Here is a 19071-nt window from a genome sequence, read left to right on the forward strand (position 1 = left end):
CAACATCTTGGTATTTTGACTTAAACCCATAGAGCTTCTCTTCCCGTTCCAAGTCTGCCAATGTTATTAAGTCCAGGTGTTTCTCAGTTCAACTGTTAGGGGAACTGGAAAGAGATCAGAAGTAAAATTCTTTTCTCTGGTTCAACAGCATCTCATCTTACCATGGAAGTAGTGGGGCAGTGGGCAAAGAACCCCACCACTCCTATCTGAATTCATTTAATACAGGCATGGGAGATTGATAGCTCCTGTTAGAAAAGGGGCTGTAACAGAAGGGGAGATACTGAATTTTTTTGCCAAGATTGTTCTTCACACCAGGCAATTGGAAACCTCAATCATTAATGTTGGTAATGTCAGAGACTAGCACAGGTTGCATGGTCTTATGGACGCAGAAACTGAGTACATATGGAAGCAGATACAAACCAGAAAGATAAATGGTCTAGTAATAATCCATGATTATTACCCTCCAAGTGTCAATTTCTTTGATCTGACCTACAGACAGCAAAAAGCAGTAGCTAGTTCTTTCTCCAAGACTTAGATGCTTACCCTGTAGTCTCCCGTCCATAACCTCGTCTTTACCCTTGGCCTACTTTTCTTGTAGCAAAGGTTGGGGGCCGAGGGAGGACCAACTATTGACTTTAGTAAAAAAACAGAACACTTAGAGAAGTCATTCTAGAACTAACCCTGTGGAGCACGAAGGAAACATTCCCTTGGACTTTTTCCTCTCCCTATTTCTTGGAACTTCTATCTCCTATAGCCAACTTGGGGCCTGACTCAATGTTTTTCTGGGCCAAGTGACACCTCTTAAAGCACATGGCCCACAAGTTGTAGTTGGTAGGAGGCAAACAAGGGTGAATCCATACAGGACCTAGCTGCCTTGCAGCTTTTCTATCAAAATTCACTGCTGGCATTTTCTCCCATATGGAGCTCTAATTACTGCCCCAGTGTCCAAAGCGGGCTTCTCACAGTACCAGAGACAGAAATGTGCTAAGCTCAGGGATGGGAAGGCAAAGATGGGAAATTCATTCAACAAATACAGCAGGCAATTATCATGTGCCAGTAACTTTTCAAAGTGATGGGGACACAACACTGAATAAAACAAAACCCTTGCCCTCATGGAGTTTACATTCTTTTCTATATTAGTGGGACTTCAGGAACGGAAAATGAAATCACACTTGGCCTCACAGAAAATATACAATAGAAAAACCCAACAAGGGCCGGCCCCGTGGCTTAGCGGTTAAGTGCACGTGCTCTGCTGCTGGCGGCGCGGGTTCGATCCCGGGCGCGCACCGACGCACCACTTCTCCGGCCATGCTGAGGCCGCGTCCCACATACAGCAACTAGAAGGATGTGCAGCTATGACATACAGCTATCTACTGGGGCTTTGGGGGAACAAAATAAATAAAATTAAAAAAAAAGAAAAACCCAACAAAAAAACTGAAAAGAAAGGGGAAAAAAAGCGGGTGGTGGACGAGGAGTCATTTTAGATGTCCAAACTTGACCCCTGCTCAAACAGTAGGTGAAACAGCAGTTTTAAAGAAAGAAAAAACCTATCATTCTGAGCTTCTTGAACCACATGCCATTGCCCCACCCCCTAAAAGCTCCTCCTTTGTTTCCAGGGCAGATCACAACTCCTACTCTTTTTAGAGTGTATTTTCATCCCCTCAAAGGTTCCTGCTCCAGGTAGTCAAGCCAATCCTGTCCTCTTGCACACTTCATTGATATTCAGTGATGAGTGCCACCAATTTGAATCAGGAAACTGGGACGGAGGCTAAGCAACTTGACTCTTCTTGCTGCCTGGCAAGTCAGCACTACAACTGGTAAAGAAAGGCTATGCCTTAGGGACAGAGGCTCCTGCCTGGATCTCTAAGCAACTACACTTCACCCACACACATTGGAAGAATGCTAACGTAGGGCGAAGAAAGGGTGAAACAGAAAGGTCTAAAGAGAGAGAATGAGCCAAACAGCTTCTTTCAGTAAATGAACATTCCAAATTGAAGCATCAGAGAAAATACCACCTTCTAGGGCAAAAGAGAGGCTCTTTTTCCAAAAGCAGTATTTTTAGGATGGAGAAATTGCCTACGGCTTTGGAATCTGAATTCTGATGACTGAACCTCCATCTCTCCAGGACATAATGTGCAAAAGAAAGAGATTCCTGGTCAAGTCTCCCATCTTGCCTTCTCCCCACTTCCCAAAGCCTACAAACCAATCTAGACAAGTTTCTGACTGCACCATCAAGCATTTCTCAGGGAGCTAGAAGGTACTAATACAGGCATACCTCGTTTTATTGTGCTTTGCTTTATTGTGCTTCGCAGATATTGCGTTTTTTTTTACAAGACCCTCCACCGGCAAAAAGAGTATGACTTGCTGAAGGCTCAGATGATGGTTAGCAAATTTTAGCAATAAAGTATTTTTAAATTCAGTTATGTACATTGTGTTTTTAGACATAATGCGATTGCACACTTAATAGACTACAGGACAGTGTAAACATAACTTTTTTATATACTAGGAAACCAAAAAATTTGTGTAACTTGCTTTATTGCGATATTTGCTTTATTGCGGTGGCCTGAAATTGAACCTGCAATATCTCCGATGTATGCCTGTACTTAACTTCAACCTGCTAGAAGCGAGAGTGGCAGTAGGTAAGAGGAAACGGGCATAAGTACCACGGAAACAGACCAAATCAGACTACCAGAAATAACCAAGGCCTTAACAGAAACCCGGGCCGTAGGATAAGACTGCTGTGGCTGCGAAGGGCCTAGGGACCAGATACTGCCCTCAAAGGGCAAAGGCCCAGCCACGTGCTAGAGGAAGGGGCTGGAAGAGTTAGGCGGCCTTCTTCCTGCTTCCTCCTTGCCTTCCTTTGTGGAGAAAGGAAGAAGACACTGTAGTACACAAGGTTGCTTGGGAAAATGGATTATTCTAATAAAACTTTATTTTTTCAAACACAGCCACAGAGGCAGGACCTCATGTTTAACACACACAGACTTATGGATTTTTTTTAATATAAAACAAAGTTTACGAAAATTTTTTTTCCACTTTTTGTATTTGTAATCCCATTAGCACAGGGACTTTGGCAGCAGGTGGGAGTGAAGGGCAGCTGGAGCTGCCACTGGGCAGTCACTGGGGACAGGAGGAGAGCACCAGCCTGGGAGTGGCTTCACTCACACACGCGGGAATACTCACCTACTGGTCAGCCACACCACACACACAACACAGATGCAGATGTCTACCCAGCGTCAACCACAGCCCTGTAGAGGTGTGCTCCACTCTGGGTAAGCCCAATACGTGAAAACCCAAATAATCAAAACTGCTAAAGTAGAGGGAGGTTGCTTGCTTTACAAAAGCAGCAATCACAGGCTGCTTTTAAATGGTCAGCAGTCCAAATGCATCGAAAAATAGCATTTGGTTTACAGAGAACTGTTGAAACAGATCTATTGTGTAAAGCAAAATGAACCACTTCTTGAAAAGGCTTGTCCCAGGGCCACAGATGCTTAGATTGGGAAGCAGGATGATAGTTCCAACTAGTTTAACTTTCCAGTCTTAAAGTAATGGAATTCAAATATGGTATCTATAGACCTTCTCCCCTAAGGATGGTGCCCAAGGGCTTTGGAGAAGCCAGGGTAGAGGCAGAAATACTGCCTTTACTTCTTCAGCTTAGGCCCTGCAGAGACCCAGTTGGCATTGCCAGTGGCCTTTTGGAAGCTGGCACAGCCAATCTGCAGCAGAGAGCCCAGGGATGAGGATGCCCCAGGAGGAAAAGAAGCTGGCACCAGGGAAATCATGGCCTACAGAGGGAGAAGAGCCAGGGGAGGGATGAAACCAAGGATGGGCAACTCCTGGGCTCACAGTTTCCCTTGATTCTCCAGAGAGCTTCTCTCAGGTCCCTACAGACCTGGTAGCTCACTGATAATACGTGGTAACTAGCAGGAGAAGGGGAGGAACCATGGAAGGGTATAACCTCTGAGGGCCAGAGGCTCAAGAAGAAATGAGCATCTCCTCTGGAGTGGAGGCCAAGAGGCTGGAGCCCCATTGATGCTCCTATCTGACATGTGGGAGACCCAGAAAATGACAGGTTCATTTGACAGGAAGAAAACACATAGACTTTGGTCTTCTTCCCTAATATGAGGAATTAGGTCCTAAGACACCCTGGAAATTGAAGAGAAAAATGCCTTTCTTCCAATAAACAGGAAGGGCAGGTCCAATTTGGTTGTAGAGAGTCTAACCAAAGCTGGACAAAGCCTCCCAAGCTATTGTGGCAGCAGCTTCAGTATGCATCTCCAATGATGCCAGCCCTACCAAGGCTCCTGCAGTCCTTAAACCCATCACTGTGGCCACTGGGACCCGCTGCCCTGGCTCAAGTTATGGGTGAGCAACAAAAAAGGAAATTCAATCCAACAACAACAACAAACTCCCAGCTGCTTCTCACAGCCTTTGCTTTACATATCTCAGCCAATCCCTCAGTGAGCCCCAACCTCCCTGAGGTCTCTCAGGGCCACTTAGAGGCAAATAAACATTTCCTGGCAGGAGTGGAAGGCAAGCAAACTAGTAAATGCTAACATCCCCTTCCTCTTTCTCAAGCAGGTCAGAAAAGAGGCTGGGCCTGGATCTTATAACAACAGGTTTCCCTACAGTCTGCTTCCAAAGGGCAGTGCTATGGTGAGCTCACCCATGTCTGCTGGGCAGTGAATGTGACTTCTCCTGCTGCAGGTCAGCCTCAATAGATGTTGGGGACCACTACAGGGCCTTCCTTCCTTGTTCTTGACCCTCGAAGGGCAGAAAGTGATAGGAAAAACTTCCCATCAGTAGAGAGGGAAAGAGAGAGATGGAGCCCTTCAACCCTGCCTCAGTTGCCCACATGTGCTTGCATCTATTCAGAGAATGAGAAAGGCAGGTTGTATACAGCCTAGGCAATCTCATGAGAAAAAAAGGCCAGCTGAGAATCAATGTGGAGAGCCCTCTCCAGCCCCTAATACTAGATCTATCTAGGTGAAAGGGTGAGCCTGAGGAAAAGACCATTAGATGAAGTCACAGCATTTAAAAGACCCTGCTGTAACCCAAAACAGAATCCTTTGCAGAGCCAGTGGTACTCATGGATTACAAGCCTGGTTCCAGAGCTACTTAGAAAAAAGAAAAACTTGGTGCCCTCCTCTTGACTCCTTGAACACGCCACTGTCCCGTGGAAACTCAGGATCCTGGGGGTATCATGATGCTCTGCTGTTAAGGAGCAACTGCCTTCCTTCCCTAAGGCTATGCAAACACACCTTTCCTCAAGTATACTCCCATGCATGCACACACTCACACACAATTTCTCCAAGGAGGCTGAATGACCCCCCACCCTGGCCAAATTCTAAGACACAAGTGCCCTTTGAAGCAAACGGGCTAGTGAAATTCCCCGAGCTGGGGTCAGCAGACCCCTTCCTTCCCTGCCCCACTGCTTTCTCGGTGGCAGGGATACTCACACTCAGGGCCGCCATGGGAAGGGTCTGCTCTGGGGCTGTCCCTCCCGCCACCAGCTCCGTTTATCTTGTCCTGGCCAGTCTCTCAGCATGGTCGAGCTTCCTGGAGCGAGAAGATTTCCAGCTGCCCTGAGAGGGAGCCCTCCACTCACCCCCATTCCCAGGCTGGACTCCCGGCCTTGGGGCCTTGACACTTGTTAGTAGCCATAGAGAGTCAGTCTGTGTGGCCCCAGGAAGTAGCCTCTCTGTTTTAGTTCTCCTCAATCAGATTCAAGTCCAGGTCCCCAAAGTCCTGCTGGCACAGTGTCCGCTTGCTCAGCGCCTGCCGCCCCCACCGCACAGCCCCCTCCTCTTCCTCTTCGCTTTCACTCAGCACCTGGGAGGAACCCCCAATGGGGCTGCAGGAAGCAGAGAGGGGTGGGGGGCTACAGGCCATGAACCATGGTGGAGAGATGCTGCTGCCTTCCCGGGCTGTTTCTTGGAGACAGAGACCTCCTGAGTATGGTTTCTGTCAAACAAACAAAAAAGTTAAGACGGCAAAGAAAGACACTACCTTCCTAGAGCACCCCGGCCCAAGCTGTATTTCAAAGTGCCCCTCTTGGTTACCCTTGAAGGAGTCCTAGGTTTTAGGGTGAGGTTTGTGAACTCCCTGATAAAATTTGGAAAATTTAGCATACATGTACATTTCTTTGAGGAAAGAGCCCATAGTTTCTACCAAATTCAAGATTAGAAGCTCACTTATAAGCTTCATGTGGGCAGGAATATTGTCTGCCTGTTTCACTACTGTATTATCAGTGCCTAGTCAGAGCCTGGTACATAGTAGGTATTCAATAAATGTTTGCTGACTGGTTGGATGAATGACTCTATCAATAAGTGAGTAAGAGGTTTGTGACTCAGTGGTCTAGATGGAAGCATATGAAAAAAGTGGGCAAGTGCATACAACAACTGCACTCCCACTGGGAAGTCAAAAAAACATTTGTTGAACAGATGAATAATGCAGCAACCCATTTTGCTTAAGCCCTTGCAGATCCATTTGAAGCAGTGAAGGGCAAGTGGCAAAACCAGCCTTGAGCACAAGGAGGGTGGGGTACTGATGCTGGGACTTTTGTTGCTTTTGCATTCTCAGAGAGGGAAAGTGCCTCTAGCAGGACAATCTGGGGTCCCTGCTGGAAGGTTTAACATGGGTCTCACCTCAGTTTCTCTGGAACCCCGAGGACTGAGGAGTTTCACTGGACACAGGACTTTCAGTTCTAAAACTGGGACAGTCCTGAGCAAACTGGGATGGTAGATCACCTGAGCAAAAGCTCAGACAGAAAGGAGCTCCAAGGGAGCCCCCGTCAGGAGCGCATGGAGCTAGACGATAGCTCAAAAGTGAAAATGGAACAGCATCAGGGGCCGGCCCTGTGGCTTAGCAGTTAAGTGTGTGCGCTCCACTACTGGCAGCCTGGGTTCGGATCCCGGGCGCGCACGGACGCACCGACGCACCGCTTGTCCGGCCACGCTGAGGCGGCATCCCACATACAGCAACTAGAAGGATCTGCAACTATGACATACAACTATCTACTGGGGCTTTGGGGAGAAAAAGGGAACAAAAAAAGGAGGAGGATTGGCAATAGATGTCAGCTCAGGGCCGGCCTTCCTCAGCAAAAAGAGGAGGATTGGCATGGATGTTAGCTCAGCTGTTCTTCCTCACAAAAAAACAAAACCAAACCAAACCAAAAAAAGAAATGAAACGGAACAGCATCCCTCTACTTCCATCCAAGCTGCCCCAGTCCTGCTGGTCCCACCTGATTCATCTTGTCAAAGTCCAAGGAAGGCCGCAGCCGCCGGGGATCCTCCTCATGGCGCCGCTTGACCCCAGCTTTGCGGGCATCCAGATCACAAGGCTGTGAGCGGCTTCGGGGAAGATTCCGGAGGCCTCGAGGTCGCCAGGGCAGCTCTGGGGAGGACGCGGGGGAACTCCGGGCAGAGGGCAAGAAGCGGCTTGCCTGTGGGCCCAGGCTGGGTGACAGAGAGAAGCGGCGCTGGGGTGGGCAAGGTGACAGGGACTCAGCATCACTCTCCCAGGAGCCACTTTGTGGGGAGGCGGCACAAGGTCGAGAGGAATCTTGGGCCAGGGCCAGGCTGAAGAAAGGGGGGCTGTAGGGTCTGTGAGCTGGGGCACATTGAGAAGAGGCACTGGGAGCTTGGAGGAACCTGAGGCTGGAGACCCGCTTTGGGGGGCTCTGGTGAGGCACCTGCGGCCCACCCCCTCCACCACTGCCCCGGTGCTTGATGGGAGTCCACAGCTTGGAGGGGGCGGGCCGCCACACTGGCTGCCAGCGAGACAGGTCCACGGGCACTGAGAGTGAGCGGCAGTGCCTCTTGGATGGAGGAGCAGGGGGCACAGGAAGCTTCTCTGGGTCTGGGGGCTCAGGGCTTAGGACTTGGGAGAGGGGCTGCTGCTCCTTTGGGGAACTTCCCCGGCTGGGTGGTCTGAGGTGCAGGCTTAAGCCAGAGGGGTGGTAGCTGAGGTTGAGGCTGTCCTGGAACTCAGCACAGGAACAGTGGGGCAGGCCCCTCCAGGAAGCACCTTCTGGAAAGCATTCATAATAAAAATAATATTAATGATAGCTAATATATTTTTAAGAGCTTACTATGTGCCATATGAGGTAATAAGCACTTTATGTGAGGTTTCCCAAAAACCTCATGAGGTAGGTACTATTATTATCCCCATTTCACAGATGAGAGAAGTTCAGTAACTTGCCCCAAGACATGCAAGAATTAAATGACCAAAGCAGGATTCAAACCCAGGTCTGTCTGATGCTAAGGCTAGGTCTTTTAACCACTATGCTATATTGCCTCCATTACAAGGAACCACCTGAAATTGAAAACGTAGTCCCATATACTGCCTGCTACTCCCTCTTAAAGGTAGAATGAATCAAGAGAAATAAAGGTGTGTGAATGAGCCCTGCTCATTCCTCACTCCACTCCACCTAGCCCTACTTTGCTCCTTCACCCCGCAGCCTGGGGTTGTGAAAAGCAGGTCTATGCTCTCCTTCCTTAGCATTTCCCCTTGCTGTGTGTCAACAGCACCAAGACAAGAGTTAAGGCTGCCAAACGAGTAAGAGGTAATCAAGTAGGTAAGAGACAATTCTTATTCCTAAGGAGGGCAAACAGGGTGGGGAAGGCCTTTGATGATGGAACCTCTGCTTCGGAAACCCTAGGACTGCTCGTATTCTTTTGTGCCTGGCCACCCACAAGGAAACGCTCAACAAAATATACTGCTATGAAAGATCTTCTAGCTATATTATAGTTAAGTAAAAAAAAATTTACCAAATAACATATATAGTATGCAACCTTTTGTGTTAAAAGAGTGAGAATAAAAAATGCATATTTAAATGTGCTTCTATTTGTATAAAGAAACTCTAGTTGAATAGACAAGAAACTAATAATAAGAGGTACTTTTAGGGAGGTGGTGGGAGCTGGGTGGACAGGAGACAGGAGAGGGGGACTTTTCTCAGTATAACTTTTTGCTATTTTAAAAGTTTTGAACCATGTGAATGTATTACCTATTCAAAAAAATTAGACTATAGAAGTCCCCACAAGGCTAGAATAAGAGCAAACTAAACAGATAACTTCCATGCTGGTGCAATAAAATGGAGACAAGTGCCAGTCTCAGAAGGTGACCCTAGCAAGAAAGTTGTGGAGGTAGGCTAGCTAGCCCTCGTCACTGGAAACCAATGAAAGAAATGTGTGCATGGAGGCTGGGCATAGACACAAACACACACAATGCCTTACCAGACACAAGCTGGAAAGGGTTCCCACAATTGGAGATGTCTGCATGATCAGGCAAAGGCTAAGAGAGAGAGAATATCCATCATGATTCAGGTTCAGCACACAGATTTCCAGGAAGCCCTCTTCAGCTCACCCCTGCAATTCATGGGCTATAGGGATGTTAGGGACTCCTAAGTGTTTTCTTCTTGTCTTCCCAAAGTTAGTGAGTAAAATAATCCACATCTTCCAATATCTCAAACCCTTCTCCACCCAAGATTTGGTGTCCCTTCTCTATCAGTGGGAAAATCCCTGCCCCCTTCCTTTTGGGCTGGATTTTGAGCCTTTAGTGGGCTCTTCCAATACAAGTACCATGACTCATACAGCACAGGACAAGGGTGAAGCATCAGCAACATACAGCCTCAGAAAAAAGTGGGGGGGTTGTGGAGAAGCAGAAAGACTGGTCTTTTACCAGACTGATGCTGAAGCGTGTGCATTTCAGCTCATCCAGAGTCTGCTTCTGTAGCTGCTCAGTGATCAGGGTTATCATGATTCTCCCCAGGATTTGACTTGCACACTTTGGAGCAAATGATGGATGTCTTCCCTGTCGTTCTTCCAGACCTCACTCGTGAGCCGTCTTCTGCCACTGCAGCACCATTCTAGCACCATTGGGACTTCCCTCTCCAGTCATGCCTGCTGAGTCTGCCAATTACAGAGGGACCAGCCCCAAGTGATATTAGAGATGTACCTGGTCCAGAGATGGAAAATGCATGGCATACATACCACAGCATCCCTATGCCAGGCCTCCGGCAGACATCATTAATTGATCACAGCTCTCTCCTGCTAAGCCTAAACATAGCTTCAGAAACATTCTGAACTTGGCACTCCAGATAACCACTAAAATGAACTGGAGTTGGCAAGCAAGTTGAAACCTATTTGCTGCTCCTAACCTGGTTCATGCTCTGCTCTGTCTACCCAGAATACCAGGACTTCAAAAACAGCTCAAATGAGAGAGAGGGATGCCCAAATGGTTACTTCTATCCTGATTAGCCCAATATTGTCTTTATCTTCCAGGCACAAGCAAACAGAGGTACCTTTTTCCTAAACTACAGAAATAGTAATAGGGAACAGGGAAGAGCAGTGGTTGTAGGAATGACTTTCAGCTTCAGACCAATCAGAGTAAACAAGGTTTTATGTTCTCTGTTAGCCTGAACAGTTGATATATTATTGTTTTCAAGAGATACTGTATATATTCTCTTAAAAATGGTGAGAGGATAAGGAAAGGGTACCAGGGTAATTCCAGTTACATTTCAACTCCATAGATGTTAAAAACAACTCTATGACTTCACTCAACTAAGTTTTTAGCCTGATCTGACTCAAAGACCATGGATACAATTAATCAAGACTCTTTCTCACAGTCAATTACAGTAGAAGCAAACTACTTCTATCAGAGAACAGGCTTCAAGCCCACACAATTGCTTGAGGGGCCATGCTCAAGGGAGGAGGAGAGGTTAACCTAGTGTTTCGATATAGTACTGCCAATTCCCAGAAATGATCAGCAAGCAGACAGCTCACCAGAGAGTGTATGTAGCATTTGCTAGTAGAGAGAACAATCTATCAAGAAATCTAAATCTTGATCGGATTTGCTGTGACAGTTTTGTCAAATCATTTAACCTTTCTTGACCTGTTTACCCATATGTAGAATGGGCAGAATAATCTGTCACAGGGACAATAAAACATAAAACATCAAAATGTAAAAAGCATACCATCTGATCTGTACAAATCAGGAGTCCACACAAACTGCCATTTCTCAACTCTCCTGTTTGTTGCTCTACAAAGCCTCAGAATGCCACAAGTGATGCTATCATTAAGATGAAGAAGGCAGTCCAAGTTTATCTATTTGGCTAGGTGCCCACCTCCCTGATCTGCATACCAAGAGAGACCCAAAAAGGCTCTTCTGTGACCTTGGGGGCAGATCACTTTCTACTTTTGCAAAAAGGAGGGATCATCTCTGCCCCATTCCCACCTCATGGGGAGGCAGGCCATAAGGAAGAGCAAAGAAATACATGTGGAGGTACTTGGAGTTTTTTGGAAAAAAGGTGTGAGAAAAGTCAATCATCATTACAGTTAACTACCATTGTCACGCATAATTATTCTTACCACCCTGAACCAAGTTCCAGCTTCCTGAGAGCTCCCTTCAACTGCTTCCCCTATGTCCCTGTGGGAGAAGCTAAACCTTATATCACTTCTGCTCTTGGTTTCTTAACTCTGCCCTCAAAGAGCAACCAGAGAGGGAACCTAACTGCAGGCTTTTACCCCGGAGACCCTAGGCCTCAGGCTGACCAGCCATGAGCAGGGAGTGAAGCAAATTCTTTCAAGCTGTTCATGAGGCATTTGGCCAAACAGCAAACTCCCAGCTCTCTCTGGGATCAAGTGAAGAGAGTGATTTTGTATTTTTCTGCATTTTAATTGTTGGGATGTGGCCACACACGGTGATAACTGGAACAATACAACTACCACCACGCAACTCATACTCTCAGCCTGAGTTTCCTAAAACAGGCCAGGCTGAGAGGGGGAACAGAACGGAAGCCATAAGGAATCAAACCAGGACACAAAAGAAGGCAAACCAGCTCCGCGAGGGGCCTCCTCTTTCTCAGGCAAGCATAGAAAAAAGTGTAAGAAGCCCTCTCTTGCCGCCTTCCTTCCCCTTCCATTTTGTATATCTGAGGGGCAGAAACGGCCCTGAACATTCACTAAAAAGTTAAAACTTCTCAGCTCAACAACTGGCACCGGGCTCAGCCCTTCACAGAGCAGCAGGCCGCTAGGCCCTCCCCAAAACCCCACCAGGCCCAACTTTCAATCCAGGTTTTCTCTCCACCATTAGCCCCCTAAAATAAATATTGGGCTCCCACCCCATATCCTATTGGATGGCAGTAACTCCTGACATTCGGGTTTTAGGGATGCTGAGGCTGTGCTGAAAGCTGGAGAACCTAGGATCAAGTCAGGCCAAGGGGGAGGAGAGTCACAAATCCCCTGGGGACCTTCCCCGCAGGTCCCAGCCCCACACCTCTGGGGGAGACTTAAGGAAAACATGAGGGAGGCAGGGAGGTGCAGGAACAGGTAAGTGGGGACCTGACTGCTCTTCCTCCATATGGCTCTGGCCGGGATAGGGGTGACAAGTGGGGAGCACTCCCTCCCCCCATCTCGATGAAGAAGCAAAAGGCTAGGCCCCCCTCCAATCTTCAACCTCACCCTCGGCTGCCCTGCCTGTCCCCGCGGGGTGGGGCATGGGGCGTCCGCTGGCCCCTGGGGCGGGGTGGGGGGGGGCGGGCTAGGGCTCGCTCAATGAGGCTGTCGCTCGCCTCTTCCCAATCAGCTTTCATCATCTGGCCGCGGGAAGCGAACTCAGGACGCCGGCAATGAAGAGGGTCCGGGACTTAGCACTCCGCCACCCCCTCCCCCACCGGGTCCCGTGCTCTCCCCGCGGAGGCGGCCAGCGAGGCCGTGCCGCGCGGGCGGCCGGGCTGGGGGAGGGGAAAGGGGGAAGGAGGGAGGGACGGTTGAGGTGCCCGCCCCGAGGCCCCAGCGCCACCTGCCCTCCACCACCTACCGCGGCTCCTCCAGCTCCCAGGGCCGCGGCCAGAGCAGCTCTGAGCGCTCCGTTTGCCCCACGGTGCCCTTAAAAGGCGCTGGCGCGAACCAACGGGCCCCTCAGGAGAGTGGGGCAGTCTCTCCGGTATACAAAATCCCCCTGAACCGCCCGCGGAGGCTCGAGCCCCGCGTCGTTTCTGTCTCAAAGTCTTTCTTGGATAGCGCTGTGGGGAACAAGCCCAGCTCTTTGATTTAGGGACGAGGGTGGTTTCCTCACTATCGAGTCACCCCCTCCAAAATATTGCAGAAGGTGGACGGGCCCAGTTGGAGACATGTCTCGAAACCCGCGGGGGAAGCCGTGTCGGACGAAGGTAAACAAAGCCATCGCCCCCGCCCTCCATTCCTACATGGGCCAAAGTACAGCCCCCTGCTCGGTTCGGGTAGCATGATAGAATTAGCCAAGGTTCCTCTCACTGCTCTCCTGTCCCACCCTGTACGGCCGCCTCTCTAAAGGAATCCCCCTACTCCTAGCAGAGGACCTGTCCGCGGCGTGAAGGCTTCTGGGAAGTGTAGTCCAAGCGCCGATTAAGGCCTGCTCAGAGTCCCAGGAGCCCGTCTTCTAGCTGCCGGATCGGCTGGAACCTTATAAACGCAGGGTTCATAACGGTTGCGGGGCCTTTCCCACTTGGTTCTGTAATTAGCCTTCACCCAAAACACTTTGTAAAGCTGAGGAGGGCCCAGGGCTGTTCACTCCTCCTCCCTCTACGCACCCCAACCCCCCCCGCCCAGCAGGATGAGGTAATGGGATTGTGATTATGACATCATAGGCGGTTCAGTTGCTTGCGTGGGGGGGCGGGGCGGGAGGAATACGGTGGTTACAGCTGGACCTCTTTCGCTAAGACAGAAAGGGAGGGATGAAACAGGCAGATGGGGAAAAGATGTTGATGGCCCTATATTTCCTCTTCAGGAAGAAGAAACCACCTTTTATTAAATCTCCACTACTACCATCACCTCCCACCTCAGCCAGAGTTTAAGTCCTTTTTGAAGAGACTGAAGAAGTTAGTAGGTGAACAGGTTGGGGAACAGCTAGATGGTTTCTGGCTCTTATGTAAACTTGAGTCTCAGCTATCAAAGAAGGTTTAGAAAGACGGGCAAAAAGATGGAAAAAGGAGAGGTTTTAAACAATGCCTTCGTGTTGTGATCTCTTTGTAGGGCAGAGTTTTAGATTTCTTTTTTAATCGTTTGGAAAGTAGCAGTAATGCAAGTAATCTTCACTATTACACTTAGCAACAAGTCCCCTGAAAGACATCTGTTTTCCCTAAATATTTTGTTCCCCTTTCAAGTCTGGTACAGATAAGTACCAGCTAGAAAGTAGAGCCAGTGGTGGGAATCTTCCTCGCAGAGCCAGGAGCCACCAAGTCTGCAAACTGAAAAAGAAGAGTAGAGGGAAAGTGAGGTAGTTATGAAGAAAATGGGGATGGAGGGAAGATGCACTGCACATTTCTTTGCCCTGCACATTGCCCTTTAGCAAAAGAAGGAGAAGGGGGGGGCATGAAGTACAGGAGATATGGCTTCCAATAACTGCTGTTGTGGAGCATTTATGTGCCAGGCACCGTGCTACATACTTTAAATATATATGCTCATTTTTGCTTAGAATCATCAAATGAGACAAAATCTCCTTATTTGACAGATGAAATAGCTGGAGAGGTTAAGTGACTGCCCATGTGGTGGACAAAGGTAGTATTAAAAAGCAGTCTGAGGCTCTGAAAGACAAACACCGTATGATCTCACTCATATGTGGAATATAAACCAACACATGGACGGAGAAAACTGTATTGTGGTTACCAGGGGCAATGGGAGTAGGGGGTGGGCACAAGGGGTGAAGGGAGACATGTATATGGTGATCAACAAACAAAAATATACAACCAAAATTTCACAGGTATAAACTATTAAGACATCAATAAAATAAATTAAAAAAAAAACAGCAGTCAGGCTCTAAAGCTGTTGGTCTTCACTGCAAGGTGATCCCCCTTTTTATTATTAACCATGCCTGCTAAAGTTAAATGATTGAGTATAAGAAGTTAGCATTGGCTTATTTGCAAAACATTGAAAGAAACTGAGACACTTAACCAAACCTGCAAGTCAGGTTTCAGGCCTCATTTCAAAGGAAGATTACACCCCTTTCACCAAGTATAAAATAGCCCCCAGTGCAGCCCAACCTCCTCCCCATTACTAACTATAATTAAATCTCCTTATGCCACTTTTAGTTCTCAAGGCTTTTTTTACTCATGTCCTGCTATTTGTTCTTGCTGCCCCATTTTCCTTCTTTTGTTCTTGGGCTACTACCTTGAACCACATCTTAATTGTGTCCTCATGGGCCAGACCCCGCTCTGATGCTGCTCCAATGGGTTTCAGCAGAGGACACTACTTGGGCTCCCTTCTGGTCTCCATCAAGATTCTCTGAGGGTTCCAGAGTCTGAAGCCAGTCATCCAGGAGGTCATCCAAAGGGGTGGAATCCATTTAAGAGACTCTCCATTCCCTGCCTAGGAAGGCAGCAGAGTCAGAGGAACACACACCTCCTTCAGACTCCCTTTGCAACCAGTGAAAGCTAAACGTCTGCAAAGTGAGGAGAGGTAGGGCTCAGTCCACCACTCACAGAAGGAACCAGGAATAATGCACACACCCCTCAGCCTCCCTCCCCTGCAGAGGCTGGCTAGGGGGGTCCCAGGAATGTAGGGCTCTTCTCCACTGCCTGATCTGGGCATCCCAAGAGCAACAGCTGTACCTCCTGTTCTTGTTTGGCATTTGAGGGTGAAGTCCTGGCTGTCGCTGTGCTCTGGCAATGACAAATATGTGTTAGACTGAGGTCAAGGTGAAGGGGCACAACACACTGCTTCATCACAATGAATCAGGAGACTCGTTAGGGAATTCCTTGAGAATGAGGTAGGATCAATGCCATCAATCCAACAGAAAAACCAAATCTTCAGATCATATTAAACACCAAACTTCCTAATTCCCTAATATTCTTTCTTCTGGGAAGGATAAATTAGATATTCCAACTCCCTCAGAAGTCAAGGTAGATATATAAGACAGTATTTGATATCCCTTTAAAATGCATTCTACCTTTTCATATATTTAGTTTGAAGGTATGCATGTAAACTTACATGTAATTAGGCAAATATGTTGCAGTTAGCCAAGTCAGCTGGCGGCGTGAGATAAAAATGGTTAGAAGGAAAAAACTTCATTAGCAAATATGGATAAAGCTTTAAAAAGTCTTAAGGGCCAAGTATATGCCTTCTTCTATTTGAAAAAATCTTGGAAACTTATTTTGGGGGCTAAATTGCAGGAGAATTAGTTTTATTTTTTTTTTGTGAGGAAGATCAGCCCTGAGCTAACATCCATGCTAATCCTCCTCTTTTTGCTAAGGAAACCAGCTCTGAGCTAACATCTATTGCCAATCCTCCTCCTTTTTTTCCCCATAGCCCCAGTAGATAGTTGTATGTCATAGTTGCACATCCTTCTAGTTGCTGTATGTGGCACGTGGCCTCAGCATGGCCGGAGAAGCGGTGCGTCGGTGCGCGCCCGGGACCCGAACCTGGGCTGCCAGTAGTGGAGCGCGCGCACTTAACCGCTAAGCCACACGGCCGGCCCAGCAGGATAATTCGTATTAGTAATGCTGCAACTTTGTGAGAGCACTTAGATTCTAGTATCTTTCCATCACCTGACATTGAACCAAAGCTGCTTGGTTGATGCTCTTGTTGTGACCACTCACAACTGCACTCATTTGAGGACCTGCTGCAGAAAGCACTGGTAACCAGGTGTCCACTTGCCATAATCTATCTGCTTTTGCCGCTGTTGTAGGACGATTTCATCTGTCTCTACCTCCCACCTGCAAGGAAGTATACAGTGACCCCATGGAGTGTGATTATAATCATCAAAACAGAAGCCAACTCATCCCACACTCCCTTAATCCCCAGCCTGATTTTCGAACTCACCTGGCATGGCAGGGATCTGTGCTGATTCCCACATTCACCATCTCTATCCCAGAGGACAAAGATTCTTCACACCCCTTCTTTCTCAGGAAGCAAATTCCACAGATGAAAAGGGTAAAACCCAGCTGACTACACTGCACCTCTCAGCCACTACCACCACCAAGATCCTGACACCAAATAAAGGTTGTATTTCTGATTTTCTGTTTCTCAAAGATAAAGGTTGCACTTCTAATTTGTTTCTTAAAATTTGATCTGCAAGCCATCTGCATGAGTAGCCCCTGGGGGCCTTGATAATTCCTAGGCCCCACTCTAGACCCGTTGAATCATCATTTTGAGGGTCTGCATTTTAAAGAGCTTCCAAGGTTATTTTAAACATTTTTTATTACAGAAAATTTCAAATATACAGAGAAGAGAATAGTATAATGCCTTGCTACTCAAAGTATGGTCCCAGGACCAGCCGCATCAGCATCAGCTGGGAGCTTGTTAGAAGCGTAAAATCTTGGGCGGCAACCCAGACCTACTGAATCAGAATCTGCATTTTAACAAGATCCCCAAGGGATTAGTATGGACATTAAACTTTGAGAGCACTGATATAATGGACCCCTCAGTTACCCATCACTCAATATTCATGGCCAATTTTGTTTCATCTATCCCCACCACCACTTCCATGGGATCATTTAAAAGCAAATCTCCGGGGCTGGCCTGGTTGCGCAGCGGTTAAGTGCGTGCGCTCCGCTTCGGGGGCCCAAAGTTTCGCAGGTTCGGATCCTGGGCGCGCACCGATTCACCGCTTGTCAAGCCACGCTATGGCGGCATCCCAGATAAAGTAGAGGAAGATGGGCATGGATGTGTAGCCCAGGACCAATCTTCCTCAGCAAAAAGAGGAGGATTGGCATTGGATGTTAGCTCAGGGCTGATCTTCCTCTCACACACACAAAAATAAAATAAAAGCAAATCTTGAAGATTAAGAATAAATTCTTAATATCACCTAGTCAATGTTCAAATTTCCATAAACAACCAAAGTTTAGGATCCTTTGGACTGTGATAAGGATTATGCTGAGATGATTCAACTCCCCTACTTTCCCTGAAGAATGAATTTCCTTTGCCCCACGTAACCTAGCATCTCAGAGATGCTGCACGCTAAAAGGGACACTGAACAAGGAAAGCTCTTGGAAGGGGCCAATGCCGCTCAGCATAAGTACACACACCTGTATCGCCTCAACGTCTGCCACACCAGGGGCAAATGCTGCCTCTCCAGCGGAAGGCTAGCAAAATTAAGAGGGAAAGGTCCACTTAACGACAAGAGAAAGCAGCAAGGAAAAAGAAATGTTTAACACCTTCCCACCTAAATCAATTATCTCCAGGTGTTATCCTAACGAGTGGTCGTCGGGGGCGAGGTGCAATTTAAATCTCCCGGGGTTGGAGGGGCTGAGGGAAGGGAGAGCTCAGGAAGGGCGTGGCGATTGGCCAGAGGGAGAGCCAATGGTGCGCCAGGGCTCCCTGAGGGGCGGAGCTTACCTACCTAGCCGCCTGCCGAACGATGGTGGGCCAATCGGCATCCTGCTCTGGCTGAGGGGCGGGGCAAATCTTGGTCCCCCACAGAGCAAATTCACGCCCCCGGGTGATATATGAGACAAACGATTGGCCGGGGTAGGGGCGGGGGGCGCGGGTCTGGGCGGGCGCGCGGAGATTGGCTGACGCAGCTTAGAGGCGAGCGGGATAGGTTATTCCGAGGGCAGAAGGTTTGAATGGTTAAGGCTTGTAGCTGTTGATATTCTCGCACCGAAGCTGTAACTTCGGCTCTGCGGAGAGAAGCGGCAAAGCGTGACCTTGGCCTATCCAGTCGAGAAGCAGAATTGTAGTCTAGTTAATTGCCGCCTTTCCCCAGATTTCCTTTAATTTTGCTCGAGTCTTCGCTTGTGTCTGATCCCCACCCACGCCCTTTCTCCTGGAGGTGAGTCTCAGACTCAAACCCGAGGTAAGCCCGGAGCCATCTCCGCCACGGAATCACCGAGACCCCATGGTCCCCTCAGGGTCCAGTCCCGGCCCCGCAAACGGAAGTTCGGGAGACCTAATAGGCATTGTCGCGAGTCAGGAGACGTGAATTCCTTCTGGTCAGGAGTCACGAGCTGTGTGGCCCGGAACAAGTCGAAGACCCTCTTTTTATTCCCTCTTTAGGGTCCTGAGGTTGCCTTTCGGTAAGTTCAGGTTCCAACGGAAAGGCCAAGCCTCTTTGGGCAAGTGGGATTTAACCATCAAGCCAAGTTATGATTCACCG

General features: G+C 48.3%; 2 protein-coding genes and 1 pseudogene across 9 annotated transcripts in view; 1 reads left to right on the forward strand and 2 right to left on the reverse strand.

The window, feature by feature from the left end:
* Positions 1-2897: 2897 nt before the first annotated feature.
* Positions 2898-12890, reverse strand: FAM53C (family with sequence similarity 53 member C). 2 transcript variants are annotated; one of them, XM_004420136.3, is made up of 5 exons: positions 12820-12890; positions 9682-9911; positions 9237-9294; positions 7244-8031; positions 2898-5964 (listed from the first exon to the last, which is right to left on the reverse strand). In XM_004420136.3, the coding sequence occupies exons 2-5, from the start codon at positions 9757-9759 to the stop codon at positions 5707-5709; spliced, it is 1182 nt and encodes a 393-aa protein (XP_004420193.1). In that variant the 5' UTR covers positions 9760-9911; positions 12820-12890; the 3' UTR covers positions 2898-5706. The 2 variants fall into 2 exon arrangements, with proteins under 2 accessions (XP_004420193.1, XP_087285868.1); XM_087429742.1 differs by lacking the exon at positions 12820-12890 and having other exon boundaries at positions 9682-12428.
* A 1228-nt stretch (positions 12891-14118) lies between these two features.
* LOC101404767 (oocyte-specific histone RNA stem-loop-binding protein 2-like) lies at positions 14119-16892 on the reverse strand (annotated as a pseudogene).
* Positions 16893-18553: 1661 nt separating this feature from the next.
* Positions 18554-19071, forward strand: part of CDC25C (cell division cycle 25C) — a 28907-nt gene continuing 28389 nt past the window's right edge. For 5 of the 7 annotated variants that reach the window (XM_087429733.1, XM_087429738.1, XM_087429739.1 and 2 more), the window contains exon 1: positions 18554-18747. The gene's annotated coding sequence lies outside the window, so the exon portion shown is untranslated. The other 2 variants (XM_087429734.1, XM_087429735.1) reach the window with 2 other exon arrangements.

Source organism: Ceratotherium simum, chromosome 4 (assembly GCF_057802395.1).
Source record: "Ceratotherium simum simum isolate JZ-2026a chromosome 4, ASM5780239v1, whole genome shotgun sequence".
In the NCBI taxonomy this organism is placed as follows: domain Eukaryota; kingdom Metazoa; phylum Chordata; class Mammalia; order Perissodactyla; family Rhinocerotidae; genus Ceratotherium; species Ceratotherium simum.